An 18,117-nucleotide genomic window follows, 5' to 3' on the forward strand; every position below is an offset into this window, starting at 1 on the left:
TTTATCATCGTCCGTGCATTTTTTTTTTTTTTTTTTTTAAATAACAATATACTGTCTGCATATACTATGCCAGACTGAAATCTGTTTGTCTCCACAAGAAAACCACTTCAATGTTCTATACGTTTACATACTAGCAAACAGCAAAATACTAAGTATTTTATTTTTACAGCAACAACATGTTCCATGCTGCTGGGAAATAAGTTACAGGATACAGTGGTCTATAATGATAATCATTTACCATGTTACTGTATTACCATGTTTCCTCGCTCAACCTCAATACATTTGCATTGAGTACGGTTGCGCCCATCTAGTCAGATTCTTGTCTCTAGTCTATATATCACATACTCGCAGCCACGTGACCGCCATTCCTGACTCATCCATTTATTGGTCACACTCTTTTAGAAGTTGAAAAAAGCATGAGTTTTGTTTTTTCCTGCTAATGCACAGAGTTGTACTTCTACATATTATTGATGGTATTAGTTTGTTGGTCCATCACTTGGTTACTACATTTTTTGGGCTATAGGACTCACTTTTTCCCCCTAAATTTTGAAGGAAAGGGGGGGTGCATCTTGTAGTTCGGCTGTACCTGGCTCACTGGGGGGGGCAGTGAAGCAGAGTCACAGTAGGTAGGAGCAGGGTTGCCACTGTAGGAAGCTCACGGCTATAGCAAACACGTGTGTCTGCTATAAAAGATAATGAATATTCACTGATACCCATTCTTATAATCGTTCCCACCTCGCGGCACTGAAGCAGGCGCCGAGTAATGGGAAAGATTAGTAGCTAATGTCACCATGTGATTGGTGTCATATGGCAGTGACATCATACACTGCCCGTCGCTTACATGCTAAAGTTAATTGCCGGCAGCAGAAGAAGATGCCGCGCAGTGGCGGAGCAGAGGTGAAGGTGAGTAGAAAGACATTTTTTTGGAGTGTTAAAAAAGGCAACATAATGGGAGGCATATATACTATGATGGGACAATGATGAGAGACATATACATCAGGGTGGGAAACATATACACCAGAATGAGGGACATATATACCGGGATAGGTCAAGGTTGAAAATCATATACAGTACATCACATTTTTGTAAATATTTTGTATTTTTTCCAAAGTCTCCATATTTTGTGTGGCCCCCGTCATTTTCAAGCACTGCCTTAACTCTCTTGGGCATGGAGTTCACTAGAGCTTTACAGGTTGTAACTGGAATCCTCTTCCATTCTCCATGATGACATCGCGGAGCTGGTGGATGTTAGAGACCGTACACCCCTCCACCTTCCATTTGAGGATGCACCACAGATTCTAAGTAGGATTTAGGTCTGGAGACATGCTTGGCCAATCCAGCACCTTTACCCTCAGTTTCTTTTACCGACGAGGGAAAATAGCTAATTTGGCCATTTTCACGTAGGGGTATACTCACTTTTGTTGCCAGTGGTTTAGACATTAATGGCTTTGTGTTGAGTTATTTAGATGACACCAAATTTACACTGTTATACAAGCTGAACACTGACTACTTTACTTTGTTTCAAATGTGATCAGTGTTGTCCCATGAAAAGATATAATAAAATATTTTCAAAAATGTGAGGTGTGCACTCACTTTTGTGATATACTGTGTACCAGTATGGGGGACATACAGTATTCATTCACAAAAGTGAATACACATTAGCTTTTTTGTAAATATTTTATTATATCTTTTCTTCGGACAACACTGAAGTTATGACACTGATACAATGTAGTCAGTGTACAGCTTGTATAACAGTGTAAATTTAGTGTCCTCTAAATAATGCAATAGCCATTAATGTCTAAATCGTTGACAAAAAAATTGAGTACACACGTAAAAATGGCAAAATTGTGTCCAATTAACCATTTCCCTCCCCCATGTCATGTGACTCCTTAATGTTACAAAGTCTCAGGAGTGAATGGGGAGAGCAGGTGTGTTAAATTTGGTGTTATTGCTCACACATTCTCATACTGGTCACTGGAAGTAGAACATGGCACCTCATGGCAAAGAATTCTGTGAGGATCTGAAAAAAATAATTGTTGCTCTATGTAAAGATGGCCCAGGCTATTATTAGATTGCCAACACTCTGAAACTGAGCTGCAGCATGGTGGCCAAGACCATAAAGTGATTTAGCAAAACAGGTTCCAGTCAGAACAGGCCTCGCCATGGTCAACCAAATAATTGGAGTGCACATGCTCAGGGTCATATCCAGAGGTTGTTTTTTCAAAATTCATGTATGGGTGCTGCCAGTATTGCTGCTGAGGTTAAAGAGGTGTAGATGGGCAGGGTTTAGACTGTCAGTGCTTAGACCATGTGCCATTCACTGCATCAAGTTGTTGTCCCAGAAAGAAGCATTTTCTAAAGATGATCCACAAGAAAGCCCACAATCATTTTGCTGAAGACAAACAGACTAAGGACATGGATTACTAGAACCATGTCTTCTTGTCTGAGGAAAAAATGATAACCGTATTTGGTTCAAATAGTGTCAAGTGTGTGTGGCAGTAACCAGGTGAGGAGTACAAAGACAAGTGTGTCTTGCCTACCATCAAGCATGGTGGTGGGATTGTCATGGTTTGGGGCTGCATGAGTGCTGCTGGCTGTGGGAAGCTACAGCTCATTGAGGGAACCATGAATGCCAATATGTACTATCACATACAATGATTGATTGCTCTCAGTGAGAGAAACAAAATTAAAATTTTGTAATTTTGTTTCTCTCACTGAGAGCAATCAATCATTTTTCAACTGGCTAACACGGTACCAAAACCTTTTTCTTTTAACTGTCACATACAGAAACAGAGCATGATCCCTCTCCTTCAGAAACTGGACCACAGGTCAGTATTCTAACTTGATAACGACCCAAGCACATCTCCAAGATGACCACTGCCTTGCTAAAGAAACTGATGGTAATGGTGTTAGACCTAAACCCTATTTAGCATCACTAGGGCATCTTCAAATGGAAGGTGGGGGATTGTAAGGTCTTTAACATCCACCAGATCCATGAGGTCATCATGGAGGAGTGCAAGAGGAGTCCAGTGTCTCCTGTGAGGCTCTAATGAACTCCATGCCCAAGGGAGATAAAGCAGTGCTTGAAAGTAATGGTGGCTACACAAGATATTGACACTTCGGGCAAGATTTGGCCATCTTCACTTAAGGGTGTACTCACTTTTGTTGCCTTCAGTTTAGACATTAATGGCTGTGTGTTGAGTTATTTACAGGGCACACCAAATTTACACTATTATACAAATTGTACGTACACTGACCACTTTACATAGTTTCATAGTTTTTAAGGTTGAAGGGAGACTCTAAGTCCATCTAGTTCAACCCGTAGCCTAACATGTTGATCCAGAGGAAGGCAAAAAAAACCCCAATGTGGCAAACAAGTTCCGATGGGGAAAAAATTTCCTTCCTGACTCCACATCCGGCAATCAGACTAGTTCCCTGGATCAATACCCTGTCATAAAACCTAATATACATAACTGGTAATATTAAATTTTTCAAGAAAGGCGTCCAGGCTCTGCTTAAATGTTAGTAGTGAATCACTCATTACAACATCATGCGGCAGAGAGTTCCATAGTCTCACTGCTCGTACAGTAAAGAATCCTCGTCTGTGATTATGATTAAACCTTCTTTCCTCAAGACGTAGCGGATGCCCCCGTGTTCCAGTCGCAGGCCTAGGTGTAAAAAGATCTTTGGAAAGGTCTCTGTACTGTCCCCTCATATATTTATACATTGTGATTAGATCCCCCCTACATTAAATCAAAATGTCATATCTTCAGTGTTGTCCCATGAAAAGATCTAATAAAATCTTCACAAAAATGTGAGGCCTGTACTCACTTTTGTGATACACTGTATAAACCAGGATGGGCCACATATTTACCAAAATGGACCAAATACAGTATATACCAGGATGGGGAACATATACACCAGGATGAAGGACATGTATACCAGGATGGATGACATGTATATCAGGATGGGGAAATATATACCAGGATGGGGAACATATACATCAGGATAGAGGACATATATACCAGGATGGATGACATGTATACCAGGATGGGGAACATATACACCAGGATGGAGGACATATATACCAGGATGGAGGACATATATACCAGGATGGAGGACATATACACCAGGATGGAGGGCATATACTTTATACCAGGATGGAGGACATATATACCAGGATGGAGGACATATATACCAGGATGGAGGGCATATACACCAGGATGGAGCACATATATACCAAGATGGAGAACATATATACCAAGATGGAGGACATATACACCAGGATGTGGGACATATACACCAAGATGGAGGGTATATATGCCAGAATTGAGGACATATACTCCAGGATGGAGGACATATACACCAGGATGGAGGGCATATACTTTATACCAGGATGGAGGACATATATACCAGGATGGAGGACATATATACCAGGATGGAGGGCATATACACCAGGATGGAGCACATATATACCAAGATGGAGGACATATATACCATGATGGAGGACATATACACCAGGATGTAGGACATATACACCAAGATGGAGGGTATATATGCCAGAATGGAGGACATATACTCCAGGATGGAGGACATATATACCACAATGCAGGCAATATATACCAGGATGGAGGACATATACACCAGGATGGAGGGCATATATACCAAGATGGAGGACATATATACCAGGATGGGGAACATATACACAAGGATGGAGGACATATATACCAGGATGGAGGACATATACACCAGGATGGAGGGCATATATACCAGGATGGAGGACATATATACCAGGATGGAGGACATATATACCAGGTTGGAGGACATGTATACTAGGATGGAGGACATATACACCAGGATGGAGGACATATATACCAGGATGGAGGACATATACTCCAGGATGGAGGACATGTATACCAGGATGGAGGACATGTATACCAGGATGGAGGGCATATATACCACGATGGAGGGCATATATACCAAGATGGAGGACATATATACCAGGATGGGGAACATATACACAAGGATGGAGGACACATATACCAGGATGGAGGACATATATACTAGGATGGAGAACATATATACCAGGATGGAGGACATATATACCAGGTTGGAGGACATGTATACTAGGATGGAGGACATATACACCAGGATGGAGGGCATATATACCAGGATGGAGGACATATATACCAGGATGGAGGACATATACTCCAGGATCGAGGACATGTATACCAGGATGGAGGACATATACACCAGGATGGAGGGCATATATACCAGGATGGAGGGCATATATACCAAGATGGAGGACATATATACCAGGATGGGGAACATATACACAAGGATGGAGGACACATATACCAGGATGGAGGACATATATACCAGAATGGATGACATATATACCAGGATGGAGGACATCTACACCAGGATGGAGGGCATATATACCAGGATGGAGGACATATATACTAGGATGGAGGACATATATACCAGGATGGAGAGCATATATGCCAGGATGGAGGACATGTATACCAAGATGGAGGACATATACACCAGGATGGAGGGCATATATACCAGGATGGAGGACATATACTCCAGGATGGAGGACATATATACCACAATGTAAGCCATATATACCAGGATGGAGGACATGTATACCTGGAAGGAGCCCGGGATTAGGGACCTTAGTTAAGAATTCTGAAACATTATCATTATAACAGTGTCAGCAGCAGATTCCCTCCCCCCTCATAAAAGTGTGTCATGACCAATTTTTTTTGCTTTAAATTATTTTAAAATATTTCCTCCTCTAATACCTAGCTGCGTCTTCTGGTCCGGTTCGCCTTATAGTCCGAATAATACGGCAGTAAAAAGCTCATCTCTTATGGTTAGTTTTAGGCAGCTGTATGATTGAGCTTTTGAAAACAATTTCACATCGCAATGAATTTCGTAAAGGATTTCATGAGCTCGCTTGTTACATCCACTACAACACTATACATGTGATACAAGAATTAGAACAATTCGTGCTGAACGTTTTAGCCAATTACAATATCCTCTGCTCAATGCTGCCCAAAATCAAGGTAGTACAGAAGTGGGCAACCTTCATATATTACAGAAGTTATGAGCTTGGCTTCCAATCCAATACACATAGTACAGAACAAGAGAAAAGATCTCGTACCCGGCTTACAACGTGCAGACGTCGTTTGTGAAGGAAACCACCGTTTGATACACGTGCTTTTATTTAATGATATAATACATGTGAAATGCTCCAGATACTGTGCATCACTTTATAAAAATCTGAATTGTAAAGTTACTCGCAATAACAAATTTACTAAATCAGTCTGACAGCAAGAACACATTGAATGATTAAAGGTCCATCAAGAAGAAGAAATACAATACAGTAAGAAGAAAATAAAAGTACTAATGAAAAAATAGACATTTGCAGCTTACCGTACTCTAATTAAAGCACAGCTTTCTAAAAGATTTGTATCTGATTTTAACATTAGTATTTTTATTAACTGAATTATTCTAAAGTAAAATGTTATTTAAAATAGACAGTGTAATTTAGGGTTAAAGGGGTTGTTCAGTCAGAACACGTTATCATCTAGCCACAGATGATATAACTTGCTGATGGGTGGGTGTCCCACCGCTGGGCCCCACACTGATCTGCCGATTGGGGAATTTTTATTAGGTTGTCCCCTACTTTTACATTGCTGGTCTATCTTTAGGGTAGATCATGAATGTCAGATCGGCCAGGGTACGACTCCCTGCACTCTTGCTGATCAGCTGTTCTCTGTCAGCGGTGGCAGCCAGAAATGCTCAGTTCAGAAACTGCTCCGTCTTCTGATAGTGGCCATGGCCGGGTGATGCACATCGGCCTCCTATTAATCTGAATAGGAGGTGGATGTGCAGTACCCGGCTGCGGCCAATATCAGAAGACGGAGTAGCTCTGGAACGGAGAATTTCCGGCTGCCATTGCCGGCACAGAGAAAAGCTGATCAGCAAGGTGGCCAGGGTCCAACACCCTGCACCCTTGCTGATCAGCTATTCTCTGTGCCGGCAATGGCAGCCGGAAATGCTCAGTTCCGGAGCTGCTCCATCTTCTGATATTGGACGCAGCCGGGTACTTCACATCCACCTCCTATTCAGATTAATAGGAGGCCGATGTGCATGACCCGGCCGTGGCCACTATCAGAAGAAGGAGCCGCTCCGGAACTGAGCATTTCCGGCTGCCATTGCCGGCACAGAGAATAGCGAATCAGCAAGGGTGCAGGGTGTTGGACCCTGGCCAATCAGTCATTGATGACCTATCCTAAGGATAGGCCATTAATGTAAAAGTTGTGGACAACCCCTTTAAGTTTTTCCCTATTACAAAATGGCATGGCATATTGGGCTCCTATTCACTGCTACATTCTTTCTCTTTGGGTTTGATGGAAAAAGCTGAGTACAGTGCTCTGCAGCCCCGTAAAGAATGGATGGGGCAGTGCTTATAAATACATCAGTGTGCCAATCAGTGCAGGTCACCAATTAATACATTATCAAAGGATAGGTGATAATTTATTTTCACCGGAAACCACTTTAACGGCCCATCTGGCTTCTGAGTAGATAGTTATGGTATATCTCTAGTATGTTACTGCTAGAGCCCCTTCACTATCAAAAATGTGTCTGATTACTTGATGTGATAAGCGATTAACCAGCGATGGACTGAAAGCTTCCGAAGATACTTGGTGTGAATTGGTGATGTCATCATAGAGACACATAGATGCAATTTAAGTGGCAAATTCTATCAGGATAGGTGAAAATAATTGACTAGATAATGATCTTTATCATCAATGTTGGGTGGAAGGGGGTTATCGCAGCTGCCACTGGTCCAACTATGTATCCACCCATTTTGCCTCTGTATGTGTATGTAAAATATGCTTTCTTGCATTATTACATTTACACTTTTTGGATATAATCCCTTTTGATACATCTTCCTTTCAAGATTTATAATAATAATAATAATAATAATATGAAAATTATCAAGGATGGCTAAAGGACCCATCTTGAGGGTCACCCCATTCTTCATAGGAAGATGAGGTTTTGACACTAGCACCTAGTTCCTCGGTCCCAAGATGAGGGAGTTGTACAGGCATAAACCTGCACAAAAGAATGGAATATTGATTTTTGTTCTTGGGCATGTTCCTGTAGGACATTTCTTGATCATCAGACTTCCACTCTTTTTTGCATTTTATTTTATTGCCCTTGTGCTTTGGTGCTAACTACATCCAGCCTTCCTTTGTGCCTCTAATTCACCTTAAATGGGTGATCATTTCAGAATTTGTATGAAAATGTGTTTATCTGTTTTGATTACCATGTAGTAAAAATTATATGTTGTTGAAATCTGTTAGTTTGAAAGCAAAAGCAAGTCTGTGAGGTATTTTCTCAGAATGAATAATTCCTCATTATTGTGAATTTCACTTCATGGAATTTCAATTTTCTTAAATAGGAACAGTCATAAAAGACAATCTAGTATAAATGAACTGTTATGTGCCATTGAAACGACTTAATGACCTTCCTAGTATAAATGTCATGGTGAAGCCTTGTATTTCTATGTTGTTTTCCCCAACAATTACTGAATCTGTTGTACGATGCATATAACTACTACCAAGAATGAGTATTCAATATTCCTACCAAGAATAAAAATGTCAAATAAATTTATCCAACTCATCCATTCTGGCCACATCTTGACATGGTTTTTAATATCTAATTATATTTGCCTTTTTCTTGTAAATTTAAATCGTAACCGTCATTTACATTTTTATTTAATAAATCAATAGTGCGCATGAAATGTAATATATTTTATCAGTCAAATCTGCTTCTTTCTCTGCCAGAATTGATAAGTCATTATTAGTGATGAGCCACCATTACCATGCCCATGAGCTCGGTGCTCATAACAAACATTTGGACGCTCGGGTGGGCTCTCCTCGTGTTCCAAGTATAATGGAAGTCAATGGGGAACTCAAGCATTTTTCTGGAAAATCTTCTTGAACAATGGTCGAGTTCTCCATTTACTTCAATTATACTTGGTACATGAGGCAAGCCCGTCCGAGCGTCTGACTACTTATGAGTACCAAGCACCCGAGCATGGTAGTGATCACTCATCACTAGTCATTAGCAAAAGTCTCAATTCTGTAGTAAAATCTGTATTCAGTGAATACTTTCCCATTACTGAGACAGAAGATGGTGGTTGTTACTAATGAGATTCTATGAGGACGTGATGAGGGAGGAGCTAGAGGCAGAGCTCCACCTCCTCTTCCCTCTTGTATCTACATAGTATCTCCTCAGTAACAGCCACCATCTCCAATCTCAGTAATGGTAAAGTTTTCACTGAATACAGATTTTACCTTGGTGAAAGAAGCAGTTTTACTTGATCAGATCTATTGTAAAGTTGCTTATTTTCATGTGCACTGTTGATTTATAAAATAAAAATTAAAACAATGGTTACTCTTTAAGGCCACGTGCACACATTGAGTTTTTACTTAAGTATTTGTAGCCAAAACCAGGAGTGGGTAATAATGACTACAGAAGTGGTGCCTGTGTTTCTTACTTTTCCTCTGATTGTTCCACTCCTGGTTTTGGCTTTCAAATACTGAGGGAAAAAACTCACCAAATACTCAACGTGTGCACGTGGCCTAACAGAGGAGAACTCAGAGGATAAAAACTTTATTATAGACCTGAACAAAAGTCAAAGCGGTTGTCCCTTTTTAAAAAAAACCCTGTCCTGGGCTCAGTTTGTTATACAACAAAGCAAAACTATGCTTTACTCATTTTCCTCGAGTGAAGCGCTTAATCTCTGCTAGCTGCCAGTCTTTTATGATGGCTGCATCACTGACATCACATCGAGAGCATGGCAGCCAATAACTGAGCTCCAAACCTCTGAGGTATGTCGTCTACACTATGGAATGTGATTTCAACCCCTTGAAAGGGAATTTGTCAGCAGGGTTTTTCTCCCTCATCTGAGGGTAACATAATATAAGCAAAGAGTGAACGCTGAATCCAATGATGTATCACTTAGATTACTCTTTGCAGCTGTTGTCGCGGGCGGAGGGGACGCGCTCGCCACGCTCGGGTCCGGGGCTTCTCCTGCTGCTGCTTGGTGGCTCGAGCGGTGGGCCGGACCCGCGGACTCGAGCAGTGCTCCTCTTCCGTGAGTGAAAAGGGATAGTTTGGGTGGGGGGAGATTGTTCGTGACGCCACCCACGGGACGTGGTGATGATGGCACCACCGCTGCTGGTGACAGGGATCCCGGGAGAGATGGTAGGGAGCAGCTAGGATGTTGTCCCCTCCGTGGGTAGGGGGTTGGTGATCCCGAGCCCGGTGGTGTAACGGGGAGGCTAGATGGGTGGGGTGCAGGGTTGCAGGGACAGCGCGGCGCGGTGCCGGATGGCACTGGTGTACTCACTCAGACAATCACTGACAGAGTCTCTGGTAAACCAAAACGGCCGGATGGACGGGTCACGCAGCCGGCTGCAGTATTGTTGTGCTCTCCCCGGACAGCTGATGGTGGCTATCTTTCCCTGCACCTGTTAGAAGTGTTCTGACTCCTGTGGTTGCCCACCGGTAGTCCGCTCCCCAGCGTATAGGTGCCGTAGGAGCCCGTTTTGCCCGCAGGCACTGGCTCTTGGATCTCTAGCCTGTGGCGGTGGCTATATATCCTCACGGTGTGGACTGTTGGCTTCTGTCGGGACTTGGTTGTTGGGGAACCCCTGGGGTTCCTGTCACACTTGGATTTGACTATTGATGGCGGCTCCAAGCCTGGTCGGGGTCCGATGGCCCTGCCTGTGTGCTTAGCTTCACTCCGCTGCCCGGTTCGGTACCGGTGGGCCACCGCCCAGCCCGGTCCTTACGGCTTTGCAGAGTTCCACCAACTCCTGCAGACGGCCACCACCATCTGCCAACTTGCTGTCAGTGCCTGGGCTCCGACCCAGACACTTGCAGTTTCTGTCCTCTCGCTTTCACCTCTCAAACTACTCTGACTGCTTTTCCCGCCTCCAGGCCTGTGAACTCCTTGGTGGGTTGGGCCAACCGCCTGGCTCCACCCCACCTGGTGTGGACATCAGACCCTGGAGGGAGGCAACAAGGGTTTTTGGTTGACTGATGTAACTGTCTAGGGAAGGGGGTGTGTATGTTGGTATGTATGTGACTACCTGGCTAGTCCAGGGCGTCACACTGTTTTGACAGAATCAAAGCTGCTAGATTTAGCAAAGCAGCAGAGCTGAGAGCTGAGAGCTGTTCCACCCACACCAGACTCTCAATAGAGATTGTACATTGACAGTGAGGTGTCAATCAGAGGTAGGGATGTCTTCTGTACGTGTTTTTTTACATGATGTATTTTTAAGAGTATTTGGAGTAGATTCTATACTACTTCAGTCGATATTGGGATTCTAATTTAGATAATTATGATTATTCTAAGAAACTATTTGTATCCCCTGTTGTCTATGATATGCTTGATAGAGGTAGGGATGTGCAGGACTGCTCTGCACATGACATTGTAGTCAAGTAATGATAATCACTAGATGATAAAGCCTTTAGTTTAAGTAAGCAGCAGCACACAGCCTGATATGAGAGGCATAGCTGAAACTTGATTTTAAACCCCTACAGCATGCTATCCTCAATTGCATAGCAAAACCCTGCTGACAAATTCCCTTTAAATCTTCATATCAACTTGAAATAATATACCTTTTCCCCAAAATTTGTGAGGAAAGTGGAGGTTGCGTTTTATAGTCTATATGTACTTATCTTCTGTGTTTGGGGAAAGGGCAGCAGCGGTGGTGGAGTGGGTTCAGAAGAGGTAAGAGCAGAGTCGTTGCTGCAGGAAGCCAACATCGGCAGAAGTGAGGCAATGACATGTGTTCACCATTAAAGAAAATGAAACCTTACTGCTCTCCACACCCATAATTCCGTCCACCTTTCAGCACTGAAGCAGGCGACGAGAGGTGGGTGGGATTATGGATGTGAGAAGCAGTGAATACTCATGTGACTGGGGATGTGTGGCAGTGATGTCATGAACTGCCCATTACGTACACACCAAAGTCAGTTGCCGGCATCAAAAGAGGACGCCGCACACTGTGGGAGCGGAGGGAGAATGAGTAGAATTTTTTTTTGTGTGTGATAAAAAAAAGCAACATAACGGGAGGTATATATCCCAGGATTGGCCCATGATAGGGAAAATGCAAGTGCATCTCAATAAATTAGAACACTTTTCCTTCCACTCCACTTTCCATTAAAATGCTTGGATACAGCACTCTGTGAACTGCCAGCTTCTTTGGCAATGAGCTTTTGTCTCTTACCCTCCTTGTGGAGTTTGTCAATGACTGCCTTCTGGACATCTGTCAAGTCAGCAGTCTTCCCCATGATTGTGTAGCCTACTGAACAAGACTAAGGGACCATTTTAAATGTTTAGGAAGCCTTTGCAGGTGTTTTGTGGTAATCTAAGTTTCTGATATAATGACTTTTGGGTTTTCATTGTCTGCAAGCCATAATCATCAACATTAACAGAAATAAACACTTAAAATAGATCCCTCTGTGCGTAATGACTCTATATAATATATGCGTTTCCCTTTTTGTATTGAATTACTGAAATAAATCGACTTTTTGAGGATATTTTAATTTATTGAGATGCAGTTTTCTATACCAGGATGGTAGACATATATACCAGGATGGGCCACATATTTACCAGGATGGAGGACATATACACCAGGATGAGGGACCTATATATCTAGAAGAGTCCAGTATGGGAAGCGTTAGTGCAGAATTGCGGGACATTACCCTCATTACAGTGTCAGCAGCAGATCCCCCCATAACAGTGCATCATGACAACATTTTTTGCTTCAAATTTTTTTTTCAATATTTTCCTCCTTTAAAACCTAGGTGCATCATATGGTCTGGTGTGTCTTTAAAGCCTGCTTTACACGTTGCAATTTCGCATACAATATCGTATGCAATTTGCAACGCCCCCATCGTATGTGCGGCACGTTCAATTTGTTGAACGTGCCGCACAGACGATTCACCCCCGTCACACGTACTTACCTACCATACGACCTCGATGTGGGCGGCGAACGTCCACTTCCTGGAGTGGGAGGGACGTTCGGCGTCACATCGACGTCACGCGGCAGCCGGCCAATAGAAGCGGAGGGGCGGAGATGAGCGGGACGTAAACATCCCGCCCACCTCCTTCCGCATTGTCGGCGGGAGCCGCGGATGGAGGCAAGCTGTCGTTCAATGTTCCCGGGGTGTCACACACTGCGATGTGTGCTGCCTCGGGAACATTGCACAACCTCACATTCATTTTTTGAGGACTGAACGACGTGCATGCGATGAACGGATTTTCGTTCAATCGCAATTGCACGGAGGTTTTACACGCTACAATCATACTTACGATGCCGGATGTGCGTTACTTACAATGTGACCCCGCCAACACATCGTAAGATTTATTGTAGCGTGTAAAGCGGGCTTTAGTCTAAAAAATATGGTAGGTAAATTATACTTTATCTGTGCGATAAGGCTAGGTGAAGTGTTGTGGTTGACTGTTAAGTAGTAACTAAACACTGGATATGGTAATGTATGATATGGAAAACAAGGAACCCAATATCATAATGTCCATTTTGAATTTGGATATATTGTCATCTACCGAAAGCCATAAAGAATGACCAATGATGAAGTGTATATTTTTATAGGTGACTTCTGACGTAGCTAAGCAAGTGGCTACAGACGTCTTGAAGAGAACAATTCTGAGTCCTGATTTTGAATCTCATTTTAATTCTGAAGAGGTAAACTTAATTTCTAAATTTTTTATAACAATTTAATGACTTTCTTACTGGTCAGTTATAGGTGACCTATCACTTGACATGTAATTGTCTTTATCTGGAGTAAATGGGGCTGTTTTTTTATGACATCTCCCTCTCTTTATTATAGAAAAGTCTAGTATTTTTATTCAAGTGGGTGTGATCCTCAACTGTTCTCTGTGGTGGTCTTCTTGGTGGCCACACCCAGTTGGTTTAAAAGACGCTATATACAATGGCATTTAAAGCAAGGGCTGATAAATATTTACCCCAGGGGTTATACAGTGGCATGTTAAAGTTTAGGCACTCCAGGTCAAAAGGGGGAAGCTGAAAATTTTAGAATGGCCCTCACAGTTTCCTGATCTGAACATCATTGAAAATCTGTGGCTAAACCTCAAAAGAGCAGTGCATACAAGACGACCCAGGAATCTCACAGAGGTGGAAGACCTTCATAAGGAAGAGTAGATGAAAATCCTTCAAACAAGATTTGAAAGACTCTTGGCTGGCTACAAAAAGCGTTTACAAGCTGTGATACCTGCCAAAGGGGGTCATACTAGGTACTAACCATGGAGGGTGCCCAAACTTTTGCCCATTTTCCTTTTTAGTTAATTTAAAAATGTAAAAGATGAATATATATATATATATATATATATATATATATATATATATACATACATATATATTATTTTTCCCCCTAAAATACAAAGGAAATGTGTCATCTTTAACTTTGTATTTTAGTGATCATTTCAACTTCAACCTGCTTAACTATTCACAATAACAGTAATTTTGACTAGAGGTGCCCAAACGTTTGCATGCCACTGTATACAGTATATACAAGTATATATACACTAACAAGCAAATGAGTAACAATGTTTTTAACTTTTGAATTTCACCATCCACTACAGCTTTATACGTGAGACTGCATGAACATGAGACTACCTTCATTGTGTAGACAATCATCTTGGCTATCCCATATATAAATTTGACTTGCACCTATTTAGCATATGATTAGTTATGCAGATCCTCAGTGGTTAGCACTGCAGTCTTGCAGCGAAGGGGTTCTCGGTTCAAATCCCACCAAGGATAATATCTGCAAGGAGTTTATATGTTCTGCCCGTGTTTGCGTGGGTTTCCTCCGGGTTCTCCAGTTTCCTCCCACAATCCCAAGACATACAGTTAGGGACTCTAGATTGTGAGCCCCAATGGGGACAGTGTTGCCAATGTATGTAAAGCGCTGTGGAATTAATAGCGCTATATAAATGAATAAATATTATATTATTATTATATATGTCACTGTATTGTTACTATTTTGTACCTACAATTTATGTTAATTTTTTGTAAATCTCCCTTTGGCTTTGAACACTGCCTGAATTTTTCTGGGCATGTTCTCGATCAGATGCAAGTATTGTATGTCTCAACCAAAATCTGATTACAGGTCTTTTCTTTACGTTCCCATTGTTGGTGCATACTTGTCAACTCACTTGGGTTTGTATCCAGCTTTTTCTTCAACTCAAACTACAATTGTTCAATTGGGTTGAGGTCTGGGGGTTGTGGGGGTCAATCCAGCACCTCTACTTCATTGTTATTAAACCATTTCTTTGCCAATCTCAACCTATGTGTCGGGCCATTGTCCTGCTGGAACACACTCTTTTCATATAGATAGTACTCGAGTGTAAAAAGTAGCTTGTTTTGTAGCATACTCACATATAGCTTAGCATTGAGATTCACCTTTAGGTGTGAAACAACCCTATATCATCAGGCTTCCTCCGCTGCACTTGACAGATCTTTCAATTTTTCGATCCATTAGCCTATTTTCCCCTTGTTTCTTTCAGGCCCATTTGCACCCATCAGAGCACTTTTATCTAATTGCTCCAAATTACCCATTCCAAGTCTTCTACTGTCCACTTTTTGTGCTTCTTTACAAACTGAAGCTGACACTCCTTATGATGATACCGAAGTCGATGCTTCTTCATCGTTTTTCAGGCCACCATTCCAGACTTGTGTAATGTGCATTGCATGGTGCCTGCATGGATGTCTGTGATCTCACTGTTACGAAGCATACGGGCAACTTCCACTGTTTGTCGCACCAGAACTGATAGACATTGTGATGATGAGCCTATTTTTTGACTCATATTCTCCTTAACAACCACCTCTTGGCTTTTGAGTGGATGAATGGACTTCTTTTCATATTCACTGCTTCACTATCGTGCGGAGCCGCTGCCCGACCACCGAGTTGGGCTGCCACCCGACCACCGAGCGGAGCTGCCGCCCGACCAATCTACACCCCACCTACTGTCTCCTCCCCAAAATCCTATAGATTGTAAGCCCGCAAGGGTAGGGCCCTCTTCCCTCTGTACTAGGCTGTCTACTGTAACTTGTGTATGTATTCTGTATGTAACCCCTTCTCATGTACAGCACCATGGAATTAATGGTGCTCTATAAATAAATAATAATAATAATAATATTCTTCCAACTGTCATGGCACTCACAGGATGCAGTTTGGCAATTTACTGGACCGGGAGACCAATATTGATGAGCTGGATACTGTTTCTCTTTTCTTGGGAAATCTTCTTCATGACTGATCCTCAATTTGAGCAAGTGACCTTTTGATTGGGAATCAGCTTAATAAAACACTGAGCTATTAGGGAAAATGAGACAGGTTGTAATTTGCAGTATACAGGAAGAAAACATTTTTTCAAACACGATGAGCAAAACAGTAACAATACAGTGACATGACAAGTACATGCCTATTTAATCACATACTACATAGTTGCAAGTCAAATTAATGTATGTGACATCCAAAATGATTGTCTATAGAATGAAAGCAGTCTCACGTTCAAAGATATAGTGGATGGGGAGATATGGAGCTGGAAAGTCAAAAATTCAAAACATTATTACCCTTTTGCTCTTCACTGTATATACTGAGCAAAAATATAAATGCAACACTTTTGGTTTTGCTCTAAGTTTAACGAGCTGAAGACCTAAGACTTTTTCTATGTACACAAAAGAGCTTTTTCTCTCCTATGTTCATAAATTTGTCTAAATCTACAGTATTAGCGAGCACTTCTCCTTTGCAGAGATAATCCATCCACCTCACAGGTATTACATATCAAGATGCTGATTAGGCAGCATGATTATTGCACAGGTGTGCCTTAGGGGTACTTCTCACATAGCAAGATCACTAGCGAGATCACTGCTGAGTCAAAGGTTTTGTGACGTACCAGTGACCTCATCAGCGATCTCGCTGTGTGTGACACTAAGCAGCGACCTGGCCCCTGCTGTGAAATCGCTGATGGTTACACACTGTTCTGGTTCATTTTTTGCTCGTTGGTCTCCCGCTGTGCAACACGCATCGGCGTGTTTGACTGTGGGAGACTAACGAGCACTGACTCTGTGTAAGCAGCGTACGCTGGTAACCAAGGTAAATATCGGGTAACTAAGAAAAACGCTTTGCTTAGTAACCCGATATGTACCCTAGCTACATATACAGGGAGCCAGTGCTGGCAGCCTGTAAGCGGTGTACGCTGGTAACCAGGGTAAATATCGGGTTACCAAGCAAAGTTACCTGATATTTACCCTGGTTACCAAGCGCAGCATCGTTACACGAGTCGATGGTGGCTGGTCGCTGGTGAGATCTGCCTGATTGACAGCTCCCCAGCGACCATGTAGCGTCGCACCAATGATCCCTGCCAGGTCGGACCGCTGGTGGGATCGTTGGTGCGTTGCTACGTGTGACCCCAGCCTTAGGCTGGCCTCAATATAAGGCAGTTTTACAGTATTGGGAGAGTCTGGTGGGTCAGAAAGCCTGTCAGTATCTGATGTGACCACTATTTGCCTTGCACATTGAAATACTTCTCCTTCTCAGAGTTGATCAGGATGTTGATTATGGCCTGTGGAAGGTGGTCCTCTCCTCTTCAATGGCTGTGTGAAGTTGCTGGATATTGGCAGGAATTTAAACACGCTGTCGGATAAGGTGATCCAGAGCATCTCAAACATGCTTAATGGGTCACTGGTCTGGCGAGTATGCTGGCCATGTAAGAACTGAGATGTTTTCAGCCCCAAGGAATTATGTACAGATCCTTGCAATGGGGGCCATGCATTATCATGCTGCAACATGAGGTGATAGTTGTGGATGAATAGCACAACTATGGTCTTAGGACCTCCTCGCAGTACCATTGTGAATTGAAAATGTTATCAATAAAATGCACTTGTGTTCATTGTCTATAATATATGCCTGCTCCTACCCTAACCTTATCACTACCATGGGCAACCTGATTCACAATGTTGACATCAGCAAACCGCT

At 42.4% G+C, this 18,117-nt stretch overlaps 1 protein-coding gene across 1 annotated transcript in view; it reads left to right on the forward strand.

Annotated features, from left to right (window-relative positions):
• Nucleotides 1–18,117, forward strand: part of LOC142290218 (uncharacterized) — a 145,342-nt gene that overhangs the window by 115,849 nt on the left and 11,376 nt on the right. The window contains exon 10 of the mRNA XM_075334167.1: nucleotides 13,710–13,802. Within this exon, the coding sequence (XP_075190282.1) occupies nucleotides 13,710–13,802 (93 nt within the window). The remainder of the gene's footprint in view (nucleotides 1–13,709; nucleotides 13,803–18,117) is intronic.

The sequence above is a fragment of the Anomaloglossus baeobatrachus genome, chromosome 1 (assembly GCF_048569485.1).
Source record: "Anomaloglossus baeobatrachus isolate aAnoBae1 chromosome 1, aAnoBae1.hap1, whole genome shotgun sequence".
Classification (NCBI taxonomy): Eukaryota; Metazoa; Chordata; class Amphibia; order Anura; family Aromobatidae; genus Anomaloglossus; species Anomaloglossus baeobatrachus.